General features: G+C 39.5%; 2 protein-coding genes across 7 annotated transcripts in view; one reads left to right on the top strand and one right to left on the bottom strand.

The window, feature by feature from the left end:
• Positions 1-3230: 3230 nt before the first annotated feature.
• Positions 3231-10455, bottom strand: LOC129188947 (5-hydroxytryptamine receptor 3C-like). Its single transcript, XM_054790108.1, has 10 exons — positions 10429-10455; positions 10302-10356; positions 10019-10182; positions 9149-9193; positions 8957-9063; positions 7029-7198; positions 6477-6643; positions 6064-6274; positions 3592-3777; positions 3231-3520 (listed from the first exon to the last, which is right to left on the bottom strand). Exons 1-10 carry the CDS (start codon positions 10453-10455, stop codon positions 3231-3233), a joined length of 1422 nt encoding a protein of 473 aa, XP_054646083.1.
• A 3316-nt stretch (positions 10456-13771) lies between these two features.
• Positions 13772-20877, top strand: part of dynlt2b (dynein light chain Tctex-type 2B) — a 15909-nt gene continuing 8803 nt past the window's right edge. Inside the window, exons 1-6 of one of the 6 annotated variants that reach the window (XR_008572736.1) lie at positions 13772-13920; positions 14110-14243; positions 14361-14430; positions 16155-16218; positions 16289-16365; positions 20730-20801. Coding sequence is in view for 3 of the 6 variants with exons in the window: in XM_054790459.1 (XP_054646434.1) it covers positions 13874-13920; positions 14110-14243; positions 14361-14430; positions 16155-16218; positions 16289-16336 (363 nt within the window). In the remaining 3 variants the exon portion in view is untranslated. Of the gene's footprint in view, positions 13921-14109; positions 14244-14360; positions 14431-16154; positions 16219-16288; positions 17434-20714; positions 20802-20877 lie in introns of those variants that run through there. The other 5 variants (XR_008572737.1, XR_008572735.1, XM_054790459.1 and 2 more) reach the window with 5 other exon arrangements.

Below are 20877 nucleotides of genomic sequence, written 5' to 3'. Positions count from 1 at the left end.
GCTCTATAGAAGACACTTTGTTTTTGCATTCTTCAGCTCTTCTTCTGCACCACTGTAATAATCATCCAACCACTCACACTTTCTCAGTTACACATTCACAATGATTCCGTTGATGTCTGATAATATCAACCGAACGCTAAAGTTTTGCCTCCGTTTTCCTACACTAGCTCAGTTTTTGTACAGTATTGCATGCAGCAAACTAGTCCGTTTGTCCTGTACTGTGTCATTCTGTGAAATCAAGTGTCCAAACAAAGCACCCGACGTTTTGCTGACTCGCTGTTTTTTTTGAGTGCGACTCCTTAAATAATTCGCCATGGGGCCAAAGAAAGTTGTGAACGCCAGCACTGTGATAAAGAAGTTGAGCAACACTACTGAATTCGACACTACTGAAGTCCACATCAACGATAATTTCCATCCATTCATCATTTATATTGCTTTCTGCGTCTTAAACTAGAATTATTCTCTATGAAATGTATTTTTGTTACTGTTTTTGGGTGTGCACATCTTTAAGATGTGCACACAGTGGCTTCCTGTTCAGTGCAAAACAAGCTTAAAAATAAGAACATGTCTTACCGTGCACGAGGAGAGAGATGAAGATGAAGAGAAGCGCAGAAGACTTGACTTTCTGCGGGCAGCACTAAAAACATTAACAGCGGGTCAAAAGTGTGTGTTGTGTTGGTGGTGAGAGTTAGTGTGCACTGTGCTCCCGTGCAAATATTTATGTATTATACATACAGTGGTGTGAAAAAGTGTTTGCCCCCTTCCTGATTTATTTTTTTTGCATGTTTGTCACGCTTAATTGTTTCAGATCATCAAACAAATGTAAATATTAGTCAACGACAACACAACTGAACACAAAATGCAGTTTTTAAATGAAACATTTTATTATTAAGGGAAAAAAAAATCCAAACCAACATGGCCCTGTGTGAAAAATTGATTGCTCCCCTGTTAAAACATAACTTAACTGAGATGAATTGAGATCTATCAGTGTAGAAAAGGTTATAAAGCCATTTCTAAAGCTTTGGGACTCCAGCGAACCACAGTGAGAGCCATTATCCACACATGGTGAAAACATGGAACAGTGGTGAACCTTCCAAGGAGTGGTCGGCCAACCAAAATGACCCCAAGAGAGCAGCGACGACATGACCTTAAAAAGGCGCTTCATGCTGGAAAACCCTCCAATGTGGTTGAATGACAACAATTCTGCAAAGATGAGTGGGCCAAAATTCCTCCCCAGCGCTGTGAGAGACTCATTGCAAGTTATCACAAACGCTTGATTGCAGTTGTTGCTGCTAAGGGGGGCCCAACCAGTTATTAGGTTTAGGGGGCAATCACTTTTCCACACAGGGACATGTAGCTTTGGATTTTTTTTTATCCCTTAATAATAAAAAGTTTCATTTAAAACATTGACGTGTCATTGACTAATATTTAAATTAGTTTGATGATCTGAAACATTTATGTGTGACAAACATGCAAAAAAATAAGAAATCAGGAAGGAGACAAACACTTTTTCACAGCACTGCAGATAGTTTCAGAAATGTGATTTGCATGTGGAAATGTGTCATTTTAAATGTCACCATCACATCAGCAAACACATTCAAGACAGTCTGTCTCCGGGTTAACCATTTATTCATTCATTCATTGAGTTGAAGCACACGCATCACAGTTTGTTGTAGAAGTTAATGTGGTGGTTTGTTTTCGTGTGTTTTATAGTGGTTCACATATTGGTAAACTTTGTAAAATGACATGTACACTCCAACCTTGGGTTTTGTATGTCCCAGTTTCTGTAAGATTCGGTTTTCGGCAAAAATGTTGCCTCAATTTTCGTATGCTGTCATGTATTTTTTACAATACGCTCGTCCCTCGCTACACTGCGGTTAAAAATTTGCTGCCTCACACGATCGTGTTTTTTCACATTAATTCACAAATCACTGCTGTTTTGTGGTTAACTATGGACTATTATTAGTCCAACAATATTGAAAGACAAGTTGTATGGTCATATTTTGGCCACTAGGTGGCACTAATGTTACACTGATAAGATATTAGCTTACATTACATTACCTTCCTGGTATGTCTGACATGATAGAGTGAAAAAAGTTCTCCCATTTAGTGTGGAAGAGGTAAATTTTTGGCTTCTTACTTTGTCCTTCTTCCTCACTCCATTTGAAACCTTTTCCTAAATTTAGAACAAATGAATTGGAAGCTGACTGGTCAGCTCAGTAGTCACTTGTCTGGTTGTTTTATGTTCCGGTCTTCGTATTGACGGCGGTTAACTTATTTTCATGCTTGTAAAAGCTGATTGCACAGTTGCTTGAATATATGAAGATGACAGTTTGACACTGGAACAGATGACTTCCTGTCGCAAAAAAAATACATCATTTCTGAACACGCAGGATTGCGTTTGACTATATACAGTTCCGTTGTAAATAATAAATCTCGTGGGGTTGCTCTGATTTTTTGACTTAACCATGGATGCATTTTGACATGAAATGTGACAAGAGTGAGCACAAAACAAGGCTAATTTTATGACATTATTGTAAGTGTATCTAGTTATTCTCTCATAATGTGGTGTTTTTTAATCATGACTAACAAGAACAACAACTATGGTAGATTAAAATGAATATCAGCCAAAGTTCTGAGGTATTATACATATAATTTTATTGTTTTAACAGTGGTTTCTGTGGCTTTAACATTCAGTAGAGAATACATTATGTATCTGTAAATGCTTGTTATTGAGGGACTATTTGTTACCCGTACAAGTAATACAACCAGTATGTAGCAAGGGTGGGCCAATAAAATGTTACCACTTTTTAATCATGCACAAGTTTTTGAAATGATAAGTTATTCAAAAATTGTATTTACAGATATGTAACCGAAACATCAAATTAACATTTGATACCAAAGGTTTCCCATTTTCTCCCTTGTTTTCTGCACAGTTCAATAATTGATGACATGTTCAATCCACGCTCCTCCTCCGTGGATCACAGCTGCAACACGCACATTGAAGTTTGTGATGACATTGCCACACATTCTGTGGGGATACCTGAAAGAGAGAGTGTACTGCAACAACCCACAGGCCGTGGAGGCCCTGAAGACCAACATCCGTCAGGAAATTTGGAGAATCCCTCTTGAGATGTGTGGCAATGTCATGTTCTCATTTCAATAACTTGTGTATGATTAAAAAGTGGAAACATTTATTGGCCCAAAACATAATTCCACACACGGATAGACTATTGGCTATAGGACTTGACCCAGATGATGACGATGGTGAGGAAGCTGATAGATATGAAGAGGATGTAGATGCCAAACAGCAGGCGGTCTATGATGAAACCCACCTGGATCCAATCCTCTGCGCTCTGGCTGCCCCCCAGCTGCTGCTCCATCTGCAGGCGGATAACCTTCAGGTCTCCACCCAGGCTCCTCAGCTCCTGCAGGGCCTTGTCCTCCACCTCTGGTCCTTCCTCCTCTTCAGGTGCCTCATCCTCTCCTTGCTGTGCCGACAAGGGGCTTGGCCTCGTGTCTGTAAGAGCGGATCACTTGTCTTTGAAGTATTTAACAATTAGAATCTGCATCGATCTATTTAGTACATACCTGCTTCTGTAACCTCTTTGGCCTCCCAGCGCTGACCGACAAGACGTCCCAGAAGCTGCAAAACAAGCACACGGATCCAGCTGGGAACGGGACGGAGGTTTTTTGAGCTGAGCAGCAAGTTGGTGATGAGAATGGTCTCCAGGAGACTGGCCACCATCAGAGCCAGGCACAAGGAGAAGAACACGTCTGGCGAGAAGGACAGGAGATAAGTCAAACACATTCATTTCATTTCCAGAGTGTGCAGTCCAAAATGAAAACGCCAACGGTTCCTGGAGCAGAGAGTAGAAGTCTATAAAAGTCACTTCTTGCGGTGAAACTTGTTTGCTTGTTATTTGAATTTTGACGATATGAAAATCTGAACGTGTTTGTCCGTAGAGAACGTAACACTTTACCACGCACCCCTGCACCGCATGAATTTGTTTATGAAATCACTGCATGCATGACTACCATCGATGCAGTTGTAACCTGCATGTGGGACACCTCTGAACGTGAACATGGACTCATCTGTTAGCTGGTGAAAATCACTCATAGTCAGCATCTTTTTGTGATATAGGAATCCCCATAGGAAACATACTGAACTGCCTATTTGCAGTTGTAGCGTATCTGCAGGTTCCCTTTCTCAGTTTTATAATTGTAATTTTTTTAATCAGGAGTGTCTAAACCACCTTTTCCTCCAGCGAGGGCCACATAGTGAAAAATGGAAGGATGCAACTTTGCCACTTTGATATTTTGTAAAGCAACACATGTTGTCTATATTTCAGGAAAAAACTGTACCTCAGCTTTGTCATATCCTGTAGGTGAAAAAGCCTATTATTAGTATCATCTTTGCTCTTTTTCCCCCCATTTTTGTTGTTGGGATTTTTAAATTTTTCAAATATTTCAAATTTCTTCTTTAAATAATCTTCGTAATTTTTCTTTTCATAATATTATGACTTTATTCCCATAATATTCTAACTTTTTCCCATCCTAATTTTCCGAAAATGACACCTTTATTATGTTTTGTTTGTTTCTCATAATATTATAACTGTAAAAAAAAATCCAACTTACTTTTTCTTTGACTTAAAAAATAATTTTTTAATATTTCAACGCTATGCTACAAAGATTTTTCCTCATAATATTAAGAGTTTATTCTTGTAAAATTTTGACCTTTTTCTGGTGAGATTTTCTGGTAAATGTGCCATTTCCAACTATTTAAACTTTCTTCTTGTAAATTTTTTTCTTGTAATTATGACTTTGTTCACATAATATTTTGACTTTATTTTCATTACATTCTCCAAACATTTTTTCCGCAACCCAAATTTCTAAAAAATTTCAACTTTATTTGTATTTTTGTTTGTTTCTTATATTACACCCTAAAAAAGTATTTTTTCTTTAATATTTCAACTTTATGCTGCTAAAATAACGTTATTTTTCCTCCTAATATTACGACGTTATTGTCGTTAAATGAAATTCTCAGATTACAATTTTTTGTCTTGATATTTTTACTATGTTCTTATAAAATTAGAGCTGATTTTTCCATTTTTGCTGCTGTTGTTTTTTTTTAGTGTTAAATGTTTTTAGTGTTAAATAAAATTTTTAGAATTTACTCCATGCCAATAAAAGAATTGCCGTGGGACACAAATGGCTCCTGTGCCGCACTTTGGACATCCCTGGCTTAAATAGAAGGGTTAAAAGAGTGCTGCAGCTATGAATCCAGCAGAGGGCACTGTCTCACAAGTAAATTAACTCAACATTTTCCAACTGGAAGCCGCATGACAAGACGTGATGTTGTGTAACTGCACATTTTGTACAACACTGTACTCTATACTGTATGCCTGTAATTGTCTCGTAATTTGTAAAACTGAATTTCAGATGTGCTTAATAACCGTGAGAGGTTATACAGCCACGGTTTTGGTTCCACCTGGAGTTAGGGTATTGGTTAAGGTCATAGTTTTGGTTTGGGTTGGAGTTAGGGTTTTGATTGTGGTTAGGTTACGGTATTGGCTCCGACTGGAGTTATGGTTTTGGATTAGGTTACCGTTTTGGTTCAGGCTGGAGTTAGGGTTACGGTTTTGGTTCGGGCTGGAGTTTGGGTTTTGGATAGAGTTGCGGGTTCGGTTCAGGCTGGCGTTAGGTTTACATTTTTGCTTAGGACTGGAGATAAGTTTTTGGTTACGGTTGTAGGTAGGGCTAAGAATTCTGGCTGGGCTAGGGTTAGGGTTTTGGTTAGAGTTATGTTCAAGGTTAAGTCAATGCAATTCAATTCAGTTTTATTTATATAGCCCCAATTCACAACAGAAGTTATCTCAAGGCACTTTACACATGGAACAGGTCAAGAACTTTGTTTTGGTTTAAGGTTGTATCTGTTATTATTATTGTGTGATAACAATGAGACTGTTGTGGCATTTATTTCCATACTTTACCAATGTTTACCTTGTTCCAGTTATACTACTCATGTCCTTGATTGATTGTTTATCTGAGTCTGAAACATACTTATGAGGGGTATGGTGTTTCCAGTGATGGGCAGCAGGTCGTTCATAATGAGCAGGAAGACGGTGTAGCCCAGGATGAGGGTCATCTTGAAGGAGGAGCGGTCCACACTTTGAGGAGGCAACAGGAAGCTGAAGAGGTCCACTGTGATGAGGAAGCAACTGGGCAGCAACAGGTTGACCACGTACAATGTAGACCTGCGTCGCAATCGGATCTGCCAGGAAAGTGGGAAAATGTTCATATCTTGAATTGTTCGTCAGTCCTTGTTTTGCCATTTTTCTACTCAGACTGGCTGACTGACGTCGACATAGCCAAAATCGAATCAATAGATTTCCAGCATGGTTTGCAGCAAAATGTACAGTATTCTTGACTTAATGACTGTCCACTCGCATGCAATACTTAGTACTCAAACTTACATGAAATGCAAGCTCGTCCATTAAGGAATCGTTTGTATCATGTGGATGACTCATTTTTTCAGTGGTGATGCCCAGCAGCTCCCACTCCCCCAAAGTGGTCATCACATTCTTGGACCTTTCTGTGATCTCATCATCAGGCATCGACGAGAACACTTTCAAGTCTTTTTCTGATCACAAGATGAGAGACAGAATTTTCTTTCTGAAAGCACAATTTCATAGAAAACCACAACAATTTGGCCTTTTCTCCTTGGCTTCATCTACCATTTGTTCCCAATTGTAACCCTTTATACATTAAAGATGGTTAGAAGAAACACAATCAATACATCTTTGTTACGTTTTGACCTGTAGTCTGTACTACAGTTGTCCTGGACAGCTGTAGAGCAACTGTGCAAGACTTTCACATGTGATCAAATTCTTGTTTTCACAGATCTTCATGGTTCTAAGACGTCCAATTCCATCACTTCACCACATGTGCACTTCAACGCTGAGTCGTCTCATTGTTTCGCCTGTCAACCACTGAAGGATGAAAAGTCCTCATGCAAAGTCCTTTACCGAAGCTGATGAAGGAGCTGAAGGTGAGAGTGCAGTCCTGTATGTCGAAGGGGAAGGTGTAGATATCGAGGTTGCACGAACTGATAACTCTGGCCGGTTTGGCATCTTGCACTCTTCCGTCACTGTACAGATTCACATAAGGGACAAACGGAGCTTTGTCTTCATCCATACTGCAACACACAAATGCACATGGATGACTTGAACGTGCACAACATTCGCTTCAAAAGTCTAAGGCCACTTCTTATTTTATAGTTCTTTAGACAATACAATAGTACAGTAATTTTCCCGTGTTTAAGCCGCAACCACTAAATCTAGTGAGAAAAACACATGCATAAACCGCAAATGTCCACGCCATAAAAATACATATTGTGGCGCGCACTAGTCCAGGCAGCTATTTATGGGCTATGAGAAAACTCACAACGAAACCCATCGGAAATGGCAGGGGGTCATTACTCAATGTAACAGTCTGACTCACGGTGTCATCTTAGATAGAAAGCTAAAATCATCACACAGCAACTTAACACTCAAAAGGTGTACCTAAGAATTATACAAGTCAAGTACCAAAAATGAAAAAAAACAGCAACTATTTGAAGTTCTTCCCATAGAGTATTATTCCCAGCAGAGTTCATTGGCCAATGGCGGCCATGGCCACCGGAGGGAGCTCATGAGTGAATGTAGTGATTTTAATTGCACTCTAGTAAAGACATTGGGAAATGTTTATACTGCATGAGGTCATTAAAGCGTTGCTAAAACAGCACATCTAATGACTAAAACAGTGGTGTCCACACTTTGTCCACCAGGAAAATGAAATGTAGCTATACTAAGAAGTTATATACAGAATATTTAAACAAAAAACTGCATCTCATCTTTGTGATAGAGGTGAAAAAGCATATCAGTTGTATGAACTTCACTCTTTGCTCTTTTTCACATTTTTTTAATGTTGCGACTTAAACTTTTTTTTTCTTAAATTTTTAAATATATATTTCAGGTTAATGCTACTAAAATGACAATATTTTTCTTCAAAATAGTAGTATGAGTTCATTCTCGTGAAAACAGCGGCGTCTCAGTTAGCGTCCACTCTGGTTAGCGTGTTTTTCGGTTAATGTCAAATTTACGGCACAATTTTGCCTCAGTTTGCGTGCATTCTCCAGTTAACGTACAATATGGCCCACGTTTTGTGTTAACATTTTTGACTATTTCTTATGGGAAATTTTTATTCGGTTGACGTCCGTTTCGGTTAGAGACCACTGTACGACTTTTTCTCTTAATATTTTGACTTTATTCTTGTAAAATACAGCTGTTTTTTTCCATTTCTGCTGTTTTTTTGTCCAACTATTTCAAATTTCCATTCCATTCCATTCCATTCCATTCCATTTTCCTCCGCTTATCCGGGTCCGGGTCGCGGGGGCAGCAGTCTCAGTAGGGAAGCCCAGACTTCCCGGTCCCCGACCACCTCCTCCAGCTCCACCGGGAGGACACCGAGGCGTTCCCAGGCCAGCTGTGAGACATAATCCCTCCAGCGTGTCCTAGGTCTTCCCCGGGGCCTTCTCCCGGCTGGGCATGCCCAAAACACCTCACCAGGGAGGCGTCCGGGAGGCATCCGGACTAGATGCCCGAGCCACCTCAGCTGGCTCCTCTCGATGTGAAGGAGCAGCGGCTCTACTCTGAGCTCCTCTCGGATAACCGAGCTCCTCACCCTGTCTCTTAGGGTGAGTCCCGCTACCCTACGAAGAAAACTCATTTCAGCTGCTTGTATCCGCGATCTCGTTCTTTCGGTCATTTCAAATTTCCTCTTGTAAATTTTCTTTGGACTGTACCGCGGGCCGCACTTTGGACACCCTATTATTGGCCTCAGACTATTATTGCACACCACTGACTCTCAAGTGTGCTCAAGAGTCACATTTTCTCCGGTCTTGTAGTGAACTCACAATTCATTAATGACGACATCTGGAACCCAAAACTTATTTCTTGGCAGCGAAATCTTGTCCGTGCCACACTGGAGCGGGTCCCAACTGACCAGCTCATTTTGCCACCACTGAAGTAACAAAATAGGTTAGCAGAAAATAGTGACTCTGTTGTTGCTTGGCCATGGAAAGAAGAAATAAAGACGCGGTACTTACAAAATGCTGCCAAAGGTAAGTCGTCAGGAGTTGAGCCTTTTCATTCTGAAGATGAGACACTTTCATTACGGCAATGTTTAAGGACAGATAGTCATTGTTTTTATTAGGGATGCTCCGATCAGGGTTCTATGCTGCCGATTCCCATACCGATCATCCAGGACCCAGAATTCCTAGCTGCACCCCTGCTACTTGGCTATATGATATGAAAAAAGGAAGCATAAAATCACCTAATTTAGACAAAAACATATTTGACTTACTTTTTGAAGACAACATATACCACTCTGAAACTTCCAGAGGATGAGACGCCTTCTTGAAGGGGACTTTGGCGAACCCGATGTCTTCCACCACTGAGAACGGCTGCTCTCATCCGATAAATTGAATGATTTTGTCGGGTGATTAGCTTAGCCGTCTGACTGTCACACACATACGGGCGAGTGTTAGCCACACGGCTGCTTTAGCTGCCGTGACTGCGAGCCTCCAAAACTCACCATACTCCGTCAAGTGTCCGCATTAAAGCTTTCTAAGGTAAGGCTAAGGTAGTTTTCGTGTCATGTGTTAGCAGTTAGGTTCACGGCAGACATGATTGCTTTTATTTTGAAGGAAATTGGGAGGACGACGCTGCCCAAGATGTTAGTTAGAGCAAGACACTGCCTTGAATGAAAGGATTGTTGCGGGCTGCATTAGTGCCAGCCACAGGCTTTTGTGATTGGCGTTGAAAGGCATTTATCGGCGTATGCTGATCATGCGATTTTTTTTTAACGGAAATTGGTCGATACTGATCGGTGGCTGATCTATCGGAGCATCCCTAGTTATTATACTTTTTCATGTTTGTAGTGATTTATTCGATTTTAGACCTTGAGCTAAACATACCACTCCCAATATTCCGTACAGGAGGAAGCGTATGCTGACATTGGTAGGGGTGGTCGTGTTTGTGACGGGTCTCATGGCGGCCATGCTAAAGATGGGTGTCAGGGCCTCCAACAGCGCCAGGTGGTTGGGTTCAGAGCATGTCACCTTGATGGGGCTGCACGGAACTGATGGGTAAAAAACACATGAAGAACATTCTTAAGTCAGGAACCAATACAAAAATGAACATGTAGTGGTTCTGTATCAATCTGCTGTATCTATAAATTCATTTAAAAATAAAACGTACCGGGAATAAAAACAAGCAGTATAATCAATACGGGCTTCGGTGAAAGAAGTGTCCACTAGAATTCAAGCACTGTCAGTCACAGGTTGATGAAAACATACAGGATGTACAAATGGAGAGGATGCTTTACCTGAAATGAAGGCTTCACGAAGGCCATCATGTCAAGTGTTTTATATGTGGTGCCTGCAGAGAATTAGTGGTCTTTCTTTATGGTATAGATCATATTGTATGCAATACCAGTCAAACGTATGGACACACATTCTCATTTAATACCATGGGAAAGTGTCTCCAAACTTTTGACTGGGACTGGATATTACATGAAGTGATATGAACTTGTTAAATAAATAGAACTTACCGACCGGTAGATGGAAGACAGGAGTCCTTCTGACTGGCCTGCTTGTGCTTCAGGATACTGTATATATATACTGTATATACGTATATATATGCATATATATGCAGTATACAGTAGTGGTAGTGCAAATGTGACTTAAAAAAAACATGCAAATGTAGGAAAAGCCAAACCGCGAGTATAGGAATGTATCCAAAACGAAATAAACCACCGCTCCAGTGTGTCCATCGGCACACCTGCCATACGCAAATAAAATGTGAGGACCAGATGCTCTCTGCTATGACCGCAGCATTTTTTTCTGGCCGCACTGTTCAAAATAATCAGCTTGAGCAACCCACATACTGTGTCTTTCATCAGAAAAAAAAGTTTCTACCTCTTTAGTAATCATCAGTAGAACATACTGTAGGTAAGTTTCAGGAAAATATCAGTTCCCGACTAGAAAAGGGAGAAAACCAGCTTTTTGTGAAAAGATACATTTCAAGCATAACTTTCACTTTGACACAAATATTTTTTGTTTTTGTGACAGCTCAAATATCTAAACAACTATACCAACATAAACACCACAATTTTTTTTTTACATGAAAATAACAATTTATTTACAAACACAATGAACTATTTACAATTTTCATATTTGGAACTGCACTGTGTGTGTGTGTGTGTGTGTGTGTGTGTGTGTGTGTCTTAACACTATATCACATGAATGCAAATTCAAGGTTAACTTGTAGTTCTGCACAACTTTTGTTGGAGATGCTGCATCCTGCATTTAGTGCACATGCGAGGACTCTCGGGACAATTCAAGCTATGAGCTGGTGGAATACAAACAAAAATACACACACACACTCAGATGGCTCCAATGGCAGGGCATCCATTAAGAAAAATTTTAACTTAATATGTGCTGGTTGATGTCAATTTTTGTTGTCTAATTTCAGCGTCTTTTTTGCTCTAGGGCTGGGGTGCCCAAACATTTTCCCAGACAGGTCCACATATGGAAAAGTCAATGGATGCCGGTGCCATTTTGATATTTTTGTTTTGTAAAAAGCCTAAAAAAAGGACATTTTATATGTATTTAAAAACAAAACTGTGTCAGCTTTGTGTTATTGAGAAAGATCCAGGGCCGATACCGATACCAGTGTATTTTTAGCCCTAGTTTCTGACTTAATAAAACGGGATAGTTTGGATTTTTTTGACATGAAGTTGTATGACATCCCCATCAGCATTGGACCACATCAGCAGGACTATATCAACTATATCTTCCACTGTGGAACACACGTAAACAAGATGGTCGCGGCGCTCTGTCGCGGATGAAGATGTGAGCATCTTCATCACATACACATGAATGGAGAGGCGACAGTGCGCAGGGACACGGCGGGAGACAAATATAACACAGAGCGATTTGTGAGGTCTGATTTTTTTCAGGAGGCATTTTTATGACGCAAATGTATGACTCTTTTGAACGCATATTGCTTTGAGATGCCAAACTCTTTACTTAAATGACCCAGCAACTAAGCAGAACTACGTTCCTTGTCACGGAAGTCCGACCAGAACTGGGCTCGCGGGACCAAACGGGGGGGTAAGCCACTGTTGATATAGCCCACTGCTGATGGGGATGTCATACAACTTCATGTCAAAAAATCCGAACTATTCCTTGAATAAAATTCATAACAAAAAGTAGACCTGCTCTCAATGAATACAGTATATCAATAAGTCAACAATTTCACACTAATACTAGTGTTATATTATTTTATCTGATATTAAATTCATGATGCAACCCTGCTCTTTTGCAGCAATAAAAACAGCAGTAAACATTAAAAAAATATAACATATGAAAATAATAACAGATTATTGTGCAAAATGTCACTTCTCTTCGCTTCACTTGCAGATGCTGCTTCAAGTTGCTTCTATAGCGGTGCTAATGGCTGCGCATGGTTTACACGGCGTCTTGCAGCTAAAGTACTAATTTCGTCGTAGTTTATGTCAACGTGCGTTTCTTTTGATCAGTTATAGTCTTGTTTTGCATCAGGGAAATAGGTAGCTGATTAAAAACAATGATGAAACGTATGTAAACGAAATAACACCGTTATGTTAGATATGCAGGAGTGTCACCAGGGATTTGCCTATTTTTCTACTTCTTCAGCAGCATAAAAGAACATGTTTGGCCTCACTAATTGGATTGACCAATATTTAGATGGGGAAAGTCCAAGGAATAGATCAATGGGCTTCGCGTGTTTGGTTGGTGGTGTGCTTGGCTCGATAAAGGTTGGGAAATTGCACTACCAACAGTATTATCCTCAGAGAAAGTGTGCCTGTGAAATAAAAATGTGCCTTTAAATCTGTGGTACTGTTAAACCTTTGGGGATAACAGATTCTCACAGCTTGTTATCTGTGAGAACCTCTCAAGGTTGCAATCTCACTATCCCCTGGTGCCAATTTGTGACCCGTAATGCCCCAGATCTTATCCACTTGGAAAAAGCAGGCAAAGGGAAATTAGAAGGTTGGCGCGGGTTGACTGTTTTTTTTTTTTTTTTTTTTTTTACAAAATCACCTTGTCGGGAAAATGATTATTCATTTACCTTCCAGTCAGCTTCACCACTTTGCTTTCTGTTGCTTCATTTTTCATTTGGATCTGATCTTCACCTTTCTGGCATATCTTAGAAGATACAGTGGATTTATTCACCGTGTATTCTGTATTAGACTAAATACATTCATTTAGCCCTGGTGAATGACATTTTCCCAAGCCTTTAATCTTGTCTGTATGTGTTTTTAATAATGTTTCAAAGTCAGAGAATATGTTTTACAATATCAAGCAACATTGGCCCAGTCAAATTCAGGTATCAAGAGATGATGAGATGAAGACAATTTGACTGCATTGTAATTTAAATGTGTGGTTTACGTGTGCAGCATGGCACACCCTGAATGTGTTGAAACTGCTGGCGCATAATAACAATTAACTTTACCCTCAAGTTGTGACAAATCGCATCAATTTTGTATTGTTAAATAAAAAAATATATTATTATGTTGTAAGATAAAATATGTATGTAAGGTACTATAATCCACATACGCTATTATTAACAATTTTATTTGAAGAGTGCGAATCTGTCACTTCCGTTTGTAAAAAAAAGAATGTATTTCCGGTCTCGATCAGTAACTTCACTGCTCTTGTGTACGGAAGTACTCGCTCTTTTTCCATGAAAGTACTTGAATTTTGGGGGTGTGTTGTCGACGTGCCATGGAGGGGTCAGATACATACCTCATACGACCCAACTACCAGCACAAGTGAGTTGGTTTAAAGCTAATATTTATACAGTGCGAGGTTAGCTTCTATTGCTTCCGTAGCCTAGCCGACGCTCTCGTTACCTAGCTACCGTAATCCGGTGCATTTTCCTGCCCTGTTGGTTGAAAACCACCGGGCTTAGTTTGAAAAGTTCGGAAGGTTCGTTACATCTGATTTATGAAACATTCTAGATTCAAGCCTGCTGTCGTGAAGGAATGTATACATGAAATACTGAAGAAGCGCCTCGCCGAGGAGGAGTACGACCCAGAAGAAGTATCAGAGCTGACCAGCACATTGGCAGACTGCATTAAGGACAAAGTCAAGAGTGAGTGATGCAACCCTCAACCAAAGTCATCATTAAAAACTCCTCCTCCTCATGTCTAAATGACATGCACATTGTAATAATGGTTGCATTATGTTTGATGTTTCTCTTGCTGCACAGGTTTGGGGTTTGACAGATACAAGTTTGTTGTGCAGGTGACCATTGGAGAGCAACGTGGGCAAGGAGTCAAGTAAGTCACTGTACTTGATTTTCATTTTATTTATAAAATATTCTGTAGTCGCATAGTTTTAAAATAACCATATTGTGCAGGGAAACATTTGAATTATTCTGTACTCGTCAACTTGCTGCAGATGTTTTATATGTGCAGAACACATGTCACAAGTTCTCAGCTTGTTCCGAGAGTGGTGTAACCTTTGATTTCAGCTCAATGCGCACTACAAAACACTCACTGTAGCTTAAGCGTCTTTAGCAGAATTACCACAACATTTGTTTCACATCTTTTCGGAGTCCATGTCTGAATAACAGCAAGATTGGTGGAGAAACATGGCCACCGTCAAGCACAACGTACAGTATTTGGGACAGTTAACCAATTGCCCATAATTGTCTCCAAAACCTCCTCCTAGCTTGATGTCCACGTTCTCCAATTTTAGATCAAAATTTGCAATAAAAATGACTGTCGTAATTATTAGATGAGCTTCAGCTCCAGAACCTCCCCGTCTCTCTCTTCACTTGCCATTGTTCACTCACGATACAATTCAGGTTTAAACCTGAAATATGCCTCACACACTTATTAAACACATTTAAAGCATAAAACGTATAGCTACTCATCACTAATGAATGATAATATATAGGGATGTCCGATAATATTGGCCACCAATATTATCGGCCAGATATTTGCATAGAAACGCAATATCAGTTAATATCGATATTGGGTTTTTCCCTATTCTTTAGCAATAGCTAAGTGGCTACAACAACCAGATAGATAGATAGACAGATAGATAGATACTTCATTAATCTCTAAAATGCCTCTAAAAACCACAATGTGTTAATTCCATGACATGAGATATGTGATGTTACACATACGGTATCGGTTGATATCTGAATCCGAAATTGAGAGTTGGACAATATCTGCAAAATTGCCAATATCAGACATCCCTAATAACATAGGATGATCAATGACTGTTGAGACTGGTGCTTTCATAGTCAAACATATTTTTGCGTCCCTGCACACAACTATGGTGCATTCGAGGACCGCCGAACAAAGTTGTGAAATCCCAGCGCTTGATGAAAAAACTACCAGTGAAGCATAAAGACATAAACATGTAAAAATTGTGGGCTTTCTAGCAGTGGTACATGTATGCTGTAAGTTTGACCCGTATTATCACATACTGTATTTATAAATTCTCACCAATTTGTGGTGAATGAGATGTTTTGTCAGCGGAAAAAAATGCCTATTTTTGTGATAATGCGAAGGAGATGCTTGCTGGAGTAAATTGTGGTCATCTACAGCCATGCATTTCCAGTTTATTGTGACACCATTTCATCAGATCAGCAACTTACCCTTTCATGTCATCTGCAGTTTTCTTGAGAAGTGCTCTGAGCGTACATATACTGAGTAAAGCAATTTGGCTGTGCTTGTTGTCTACATTTCTTTTATAGTTCTCAAGTGACAGTAACTAAAATATGTGTTTCCTTAAATATCGATATTAGTGCAGCACTCCAGGTACAATTCAGACACAATCATAGTGCAACAAACACTATATTTAACAGGAATAGCATCGTGGTCAGTGCTTATTGCATAATGACATGTTTCGGTTAACAGCAGGTTAGCTGTATTGATGGAAAGAACAGGAAGTTTCTATGGCTGTTGTCAATACTATGTCATTCAGACACTTAAAGCTGCATGCATTTTGCATTTAGGGACACATTGATGATACGTTTTTGCTTCCTCAGGATGTCTTCAAGGTGTTTATGGGATGCGGATACCGACAATTATGCAGAAGACGTTTTCATGAATGTGAGTGCTCTAATTGTGTTCCGTGTCATTAGTGGAGGAGGTTTTCTTGACATTTCTGATGCCTTAACAGGACTCCTTGTTCTGTGCTGTGGCAGTCTTTGGAAGCTATTTCTACTAAGGAGCATGGAGGCAGAGGCAGCTGCTGAGGTGAAAACATACGTAGATAAGAATCCTGAGGCCTTTTTTGATTGTGTGTAGTTGTTTATAGGGCAACTTACTATGGAAGCCTCAGTATAAAGCAGTAGACCCCTTTGATTCCTCCAAACCAATCAGCAAAGAAAGGTAAAAAATGAATTCAATATAAAAAAAAACTGGTATATCATTGTCATTAATATGCATATAGTGATACTGCTGAGGTTGGAGTCATTTGAAACTTTTGAAATAACCAATAACCATCAGACAGAATCTGTGAGAGAAGGTTTTTAAGAACAAAAAACATCTTCAAAGGCCTTGTCTCCAACGCCACAAAATTGCGCATTTGGAATTTGCAGAAGAGCACCAAACATGGGACATTGAAAGGTGGAAAGAAGTTTCATTCTCTGATGAGGAAAAAAATGGAACCTTGACGGTCCTGATGGCTTCTAACGTCAAGACAAGGAGATTGGGATGGATGGCAAGGGAAGTTAACAAAAATGGACATCAGTTCCGGACAGTGGATGCCGTCTGTGAAGCCATCTTCACCACCTGGAGCAACATTCCCTCTAGGCATCAAGCATGCCCGAACCAATTTTTGAGGTGATGAAGAAGAATGGTGCAGCTACTCATTATTGAGTGTTTTTATTTCGAGTGTTTATTTCTTACAGATTTTTTTTTTTAGCTATGGTTTGAAATGTCAGGCAAAAGTGAGGATTATTGTCTCTGGAAAAGCAGATTTTTGTGATACAGCTCTCTGCTCTCATTAGATAGCTGCAGGCTTAATGAAGTGTCCGGTGAGTGTATTTCAGCAATTTTTAGGTCTTGGGGGTTATTACGTCTTGTGTGAAAATGAAGTCAGAAGTAATTTAAAGTGTGAAAAGGTGATATATTTTTGGAGTCTGTTATTACCAGAAGAGGTAGTCTAAATTGATCATAGCCTTCTTTTTTCTGCAGAAGGCAGACGTAGTCTATACCTAGTCTTGTTCAGCAGTATGCTGAAATAAGCAATAGACTCTTATTGAACTCATTTCAGATTCAACACTTATCACAGAAACTATTAAATCCAGTTTATTAAGTATAGTATAGGTGTCCGTGTCTTTGTATGCATTGCAGATGGAGCGACGCTTTATTGCTGCTGCACAGTAAAACACTGAAGTCCCTGAAGGGAATTCAATGGATATATACTGTCAATGGTTTGTATAGGATTGGCACTTCTTTTATGAGACATTAATTCTAAAAATTATGCAAATGGTCTGACAAGAATGGTAAATGCCACTGTCATTTTCCACAATACACTATTGTTATATCAGAAAATCTGTTCACGTAGCAACCGACAAATATACAGTATAATGCACATGCAAATAGACAAGTAAGGTATGCAGAACACCCACAATAACCAAAGTTCATGTTAAAAAAAAAAAGATTCACAGATAATTGATCATGAATTGTCACATCTAACTGGAAACAGGATCAAATGGGACGGAATGAAATAAATACATATTTAAATATTTACTTTACATTACAAACAAATGTAATCTGATTACCCCCAACATTTGGAATAAAATTACTATTGTACCACATGGGTAGTTGCTCCAATGACACACTTGGTTTCTCTTTAATTGCCATTGCTCACCGGTAACGAAGGAAGCTAAAAAGCTAAATAGCTGACAAGTGTCATGGTGCTCACTACTTGACACATTTCTCCCCGGAGAACATTGCCCTCTAGCGTTTCAGTGCAGAGTTACATGGCATGTGCTCAACCCAGGTGCAGAGCTTGGAAGGGTTCATGATGAAGCAGAAGCGCAAAGCAGCTCAAACATGTCATACTGGTGTAATTAGATAACAGTGACAACGCTGTAATACACACGTCCACAATATGCATGCACTTTAAACTGATCATTACATTGAATAGGCTAACTGAAAACCCCTCAGCAAACCATCAGCAGCCGGAAAAAGCTCTGCTTCTTGGGCCACAGAGTAAGAGTGGCAAAGCAGAAGTGAGCAATTAAGTGATTACGCGCAGGTATATTGATTAGTGAAATGACTCATAGTGATTGCGTAAACATGATAATGGGGTCTTTAGACGCTATTTTTGGTACTGCAGCTGTGTCGCAAGCAAACCACTTGAGTTCAAGTGCACGGCAGCATTTTGCCGTCGGTATTAGTTGAGCAAACTGTCTCTGTAAGTTGTGATTCCTCTGAAGTTCATCCATCCGTCCATCTTCTATGCCGCTATCGCAGGGCACATATAGACCAACAACCATTCACTCTCACAGCCATACCTATGGACAATTTAGAGTCGCCAATTAGCCTAACATGCATGTTTTAAACATGGAAAGAAAAACACGCACAGACGGGGAGAACATGCAAACACAGAGATACCCAACAGAGATACGAACCCAGATCTTCCTAATGTCCTGACTGTGTGGCCTACATGCTAAACACTAGGTCACCGTGCAGCCCTCCTATGATGTTGTGCCCCCATATTACTTAAACTGTTGCTCCTCATGAATTAATGCGCAAATGCATCAAGTATTTCCTATTGTTCTCTATGTTTTTCTAAGACACAGATCTGTCTCATTTTTGTTGGAAAAATGCTCAACGTATTTATACATCTTTTACGTTTTTTTGCGCGAGAGGCAAAAAGAGGTGATGACGCAACTCTCCGCTAATGCACTTCACTTCAGAGCAATTTCAAGCCATAAAAACGAGCTGTCACAAAAGGAAAAAAATATTTGTGTCAAAGTAAATGTTATGCTTGAAATGCATCTTTTCATAAAAAGCTGTTTTTTCCCCTGTTTTAGTCAGGAACTGATATTTTCCTGAAACGTACATATGTTCTACTGCTGATTACTAAAGAATGGAAAAAGGTAGAAAGCAACTTTTTTTCTGATGAAAGATGAGAGTCTAATCTTTCTTTTGGTAGGTTCCATGTTTATATAACCATAGAACACAATATTCTGTAGACCTTGAAAGATTAGTCAAAATTGTCTAAAATGGCTGGCACTAAAGAGGTTGTCTTTTGAAAAATGGCTGCAAATTGAATGAGTTAAAAAAAAAACAACTGCCATGATTCCAATTCCACAAAACTCATTACACATACTACTTTTTGCATTTTTGGTTCCTGTGTCACTATTCCTGAAAGAAACATCCACATTTCCCCCATTGTTTTAAATAATAGTAATAAGTGCTTGATGTTTGTCAACTTCATGACAAACATCTCGTTCATTGTCAAGAACGTGAATCACGTATAAATTGGAACTACCATAAAATATTCCGCGTCTGTCAACTTTTTCTCAGAAAATGTCAACATGACCAAATGTTCTTTTAAGCAGATATAAATAAACTCTGAAATTCCAGACTGCCAGATTTCCATTAGAAAGTCAGATGAGTAGTTGCTATTTCACAAGCTGGCCGTTAATGACTTCTAAAATGAGAAATGAATTTCAATATATCACATTTCTGTCACAGTATATGCAAAATCCAGTCGCAATCCCTAATGAAAATGGGTTGGGGGGGAAATAAATGGGTGAACTAAATACAGTTTTTATTGTAAATAGTCTAACACACGTCACACTTGTCATTGGGTACTCTGGTTTGACTAGTACGAGCACATTTTAACGTCACACATCATCACTCTTTGCTTAGAAATCTATGCATGATGTTCTTCCTACCTAACACATCATTTTGCGTGTATTCCTCCATATGGCTTGAACTCCAGGCTGTGTGTTTGCATGTACAATCAATCAATCTGATGAACTAAGTTGTGCCTGTGCATTGATGGGGCCATATTTTCCAATCCTTATCGCCTCACTGGGGGGCGGCCAATCACGAGCTGTTGTTTCTAAGAGAGGATGCTACAAGTTGACGCCAGATTTTCTGCATTGCTTAATCTTTATTGCCAACTGGTCGAAGGGCTTCCAACATCTGTTAACAGGCACTCGGAGAGCACTCGAGACAAAATTATAGTACAGTGGTGCCTTGGTTAGCGTCATGAATCCGTTCCAGAAGGTTCGACTCAAACCAAAACGGACTGTAACTAAGGCAAGTTTTCCCATAGAAAAGATTGTAAATCCAATTAATCCATTGCAGACACCCTAAAAGGAGAGGAGTTTATGCTTGCTGGGAAATGCCTTTTTTGTTTTAACTGTTATTGCACTCATGTTAAACAAATAATCTGTTAAAGCCGTTTTAACATGCACAGTTTTACATTGAAAAAACAATGCCACAAGCACGACAATTGAAGTGGACACCCTTGGTTAGTCTGCACTTGCAAATTTGCCATGCCTGACTTTGTGTATGCCTGTTCTTTTTTTACAAATGTCCAAACCAGCCTCTGCTTGCTTTAAATTTGACTACAGACTCACTTGTTGCAGGCGTTTTCTGTGTTGGATCCAGCAGCCTCACTGCTGAGACACACGAGCAACAGCTTCTGAACACCTTCCATGGTTTGTTGTCTGTGTTTTGTTAACACTGTTACTCATGTGGCAACATTAGCTCACTTGATTACGTTGTTATTCTTCA

Source organism: Dunckerocampus dactyliophorus, chromosome 10 (assembly GCF_027744805.1).
Source record: "Dunckerocampus dactyliophorus isolate RoL2022-P2 chromosome 10, RoL_Ddac_1.1, whole genome shotgun sequence".
In the NCBI taxonomy this organism is placed as follows: Eukaryota; Metazoa; Chordata; class Actinopteri; order Syngnathiformes; family Syngnathidae; genus Dunckerocampus; species Dunckerocampus dactyliophorus.
This window is presented reverse-complemented; position numbering and strand designations above follow the sequence as displayed.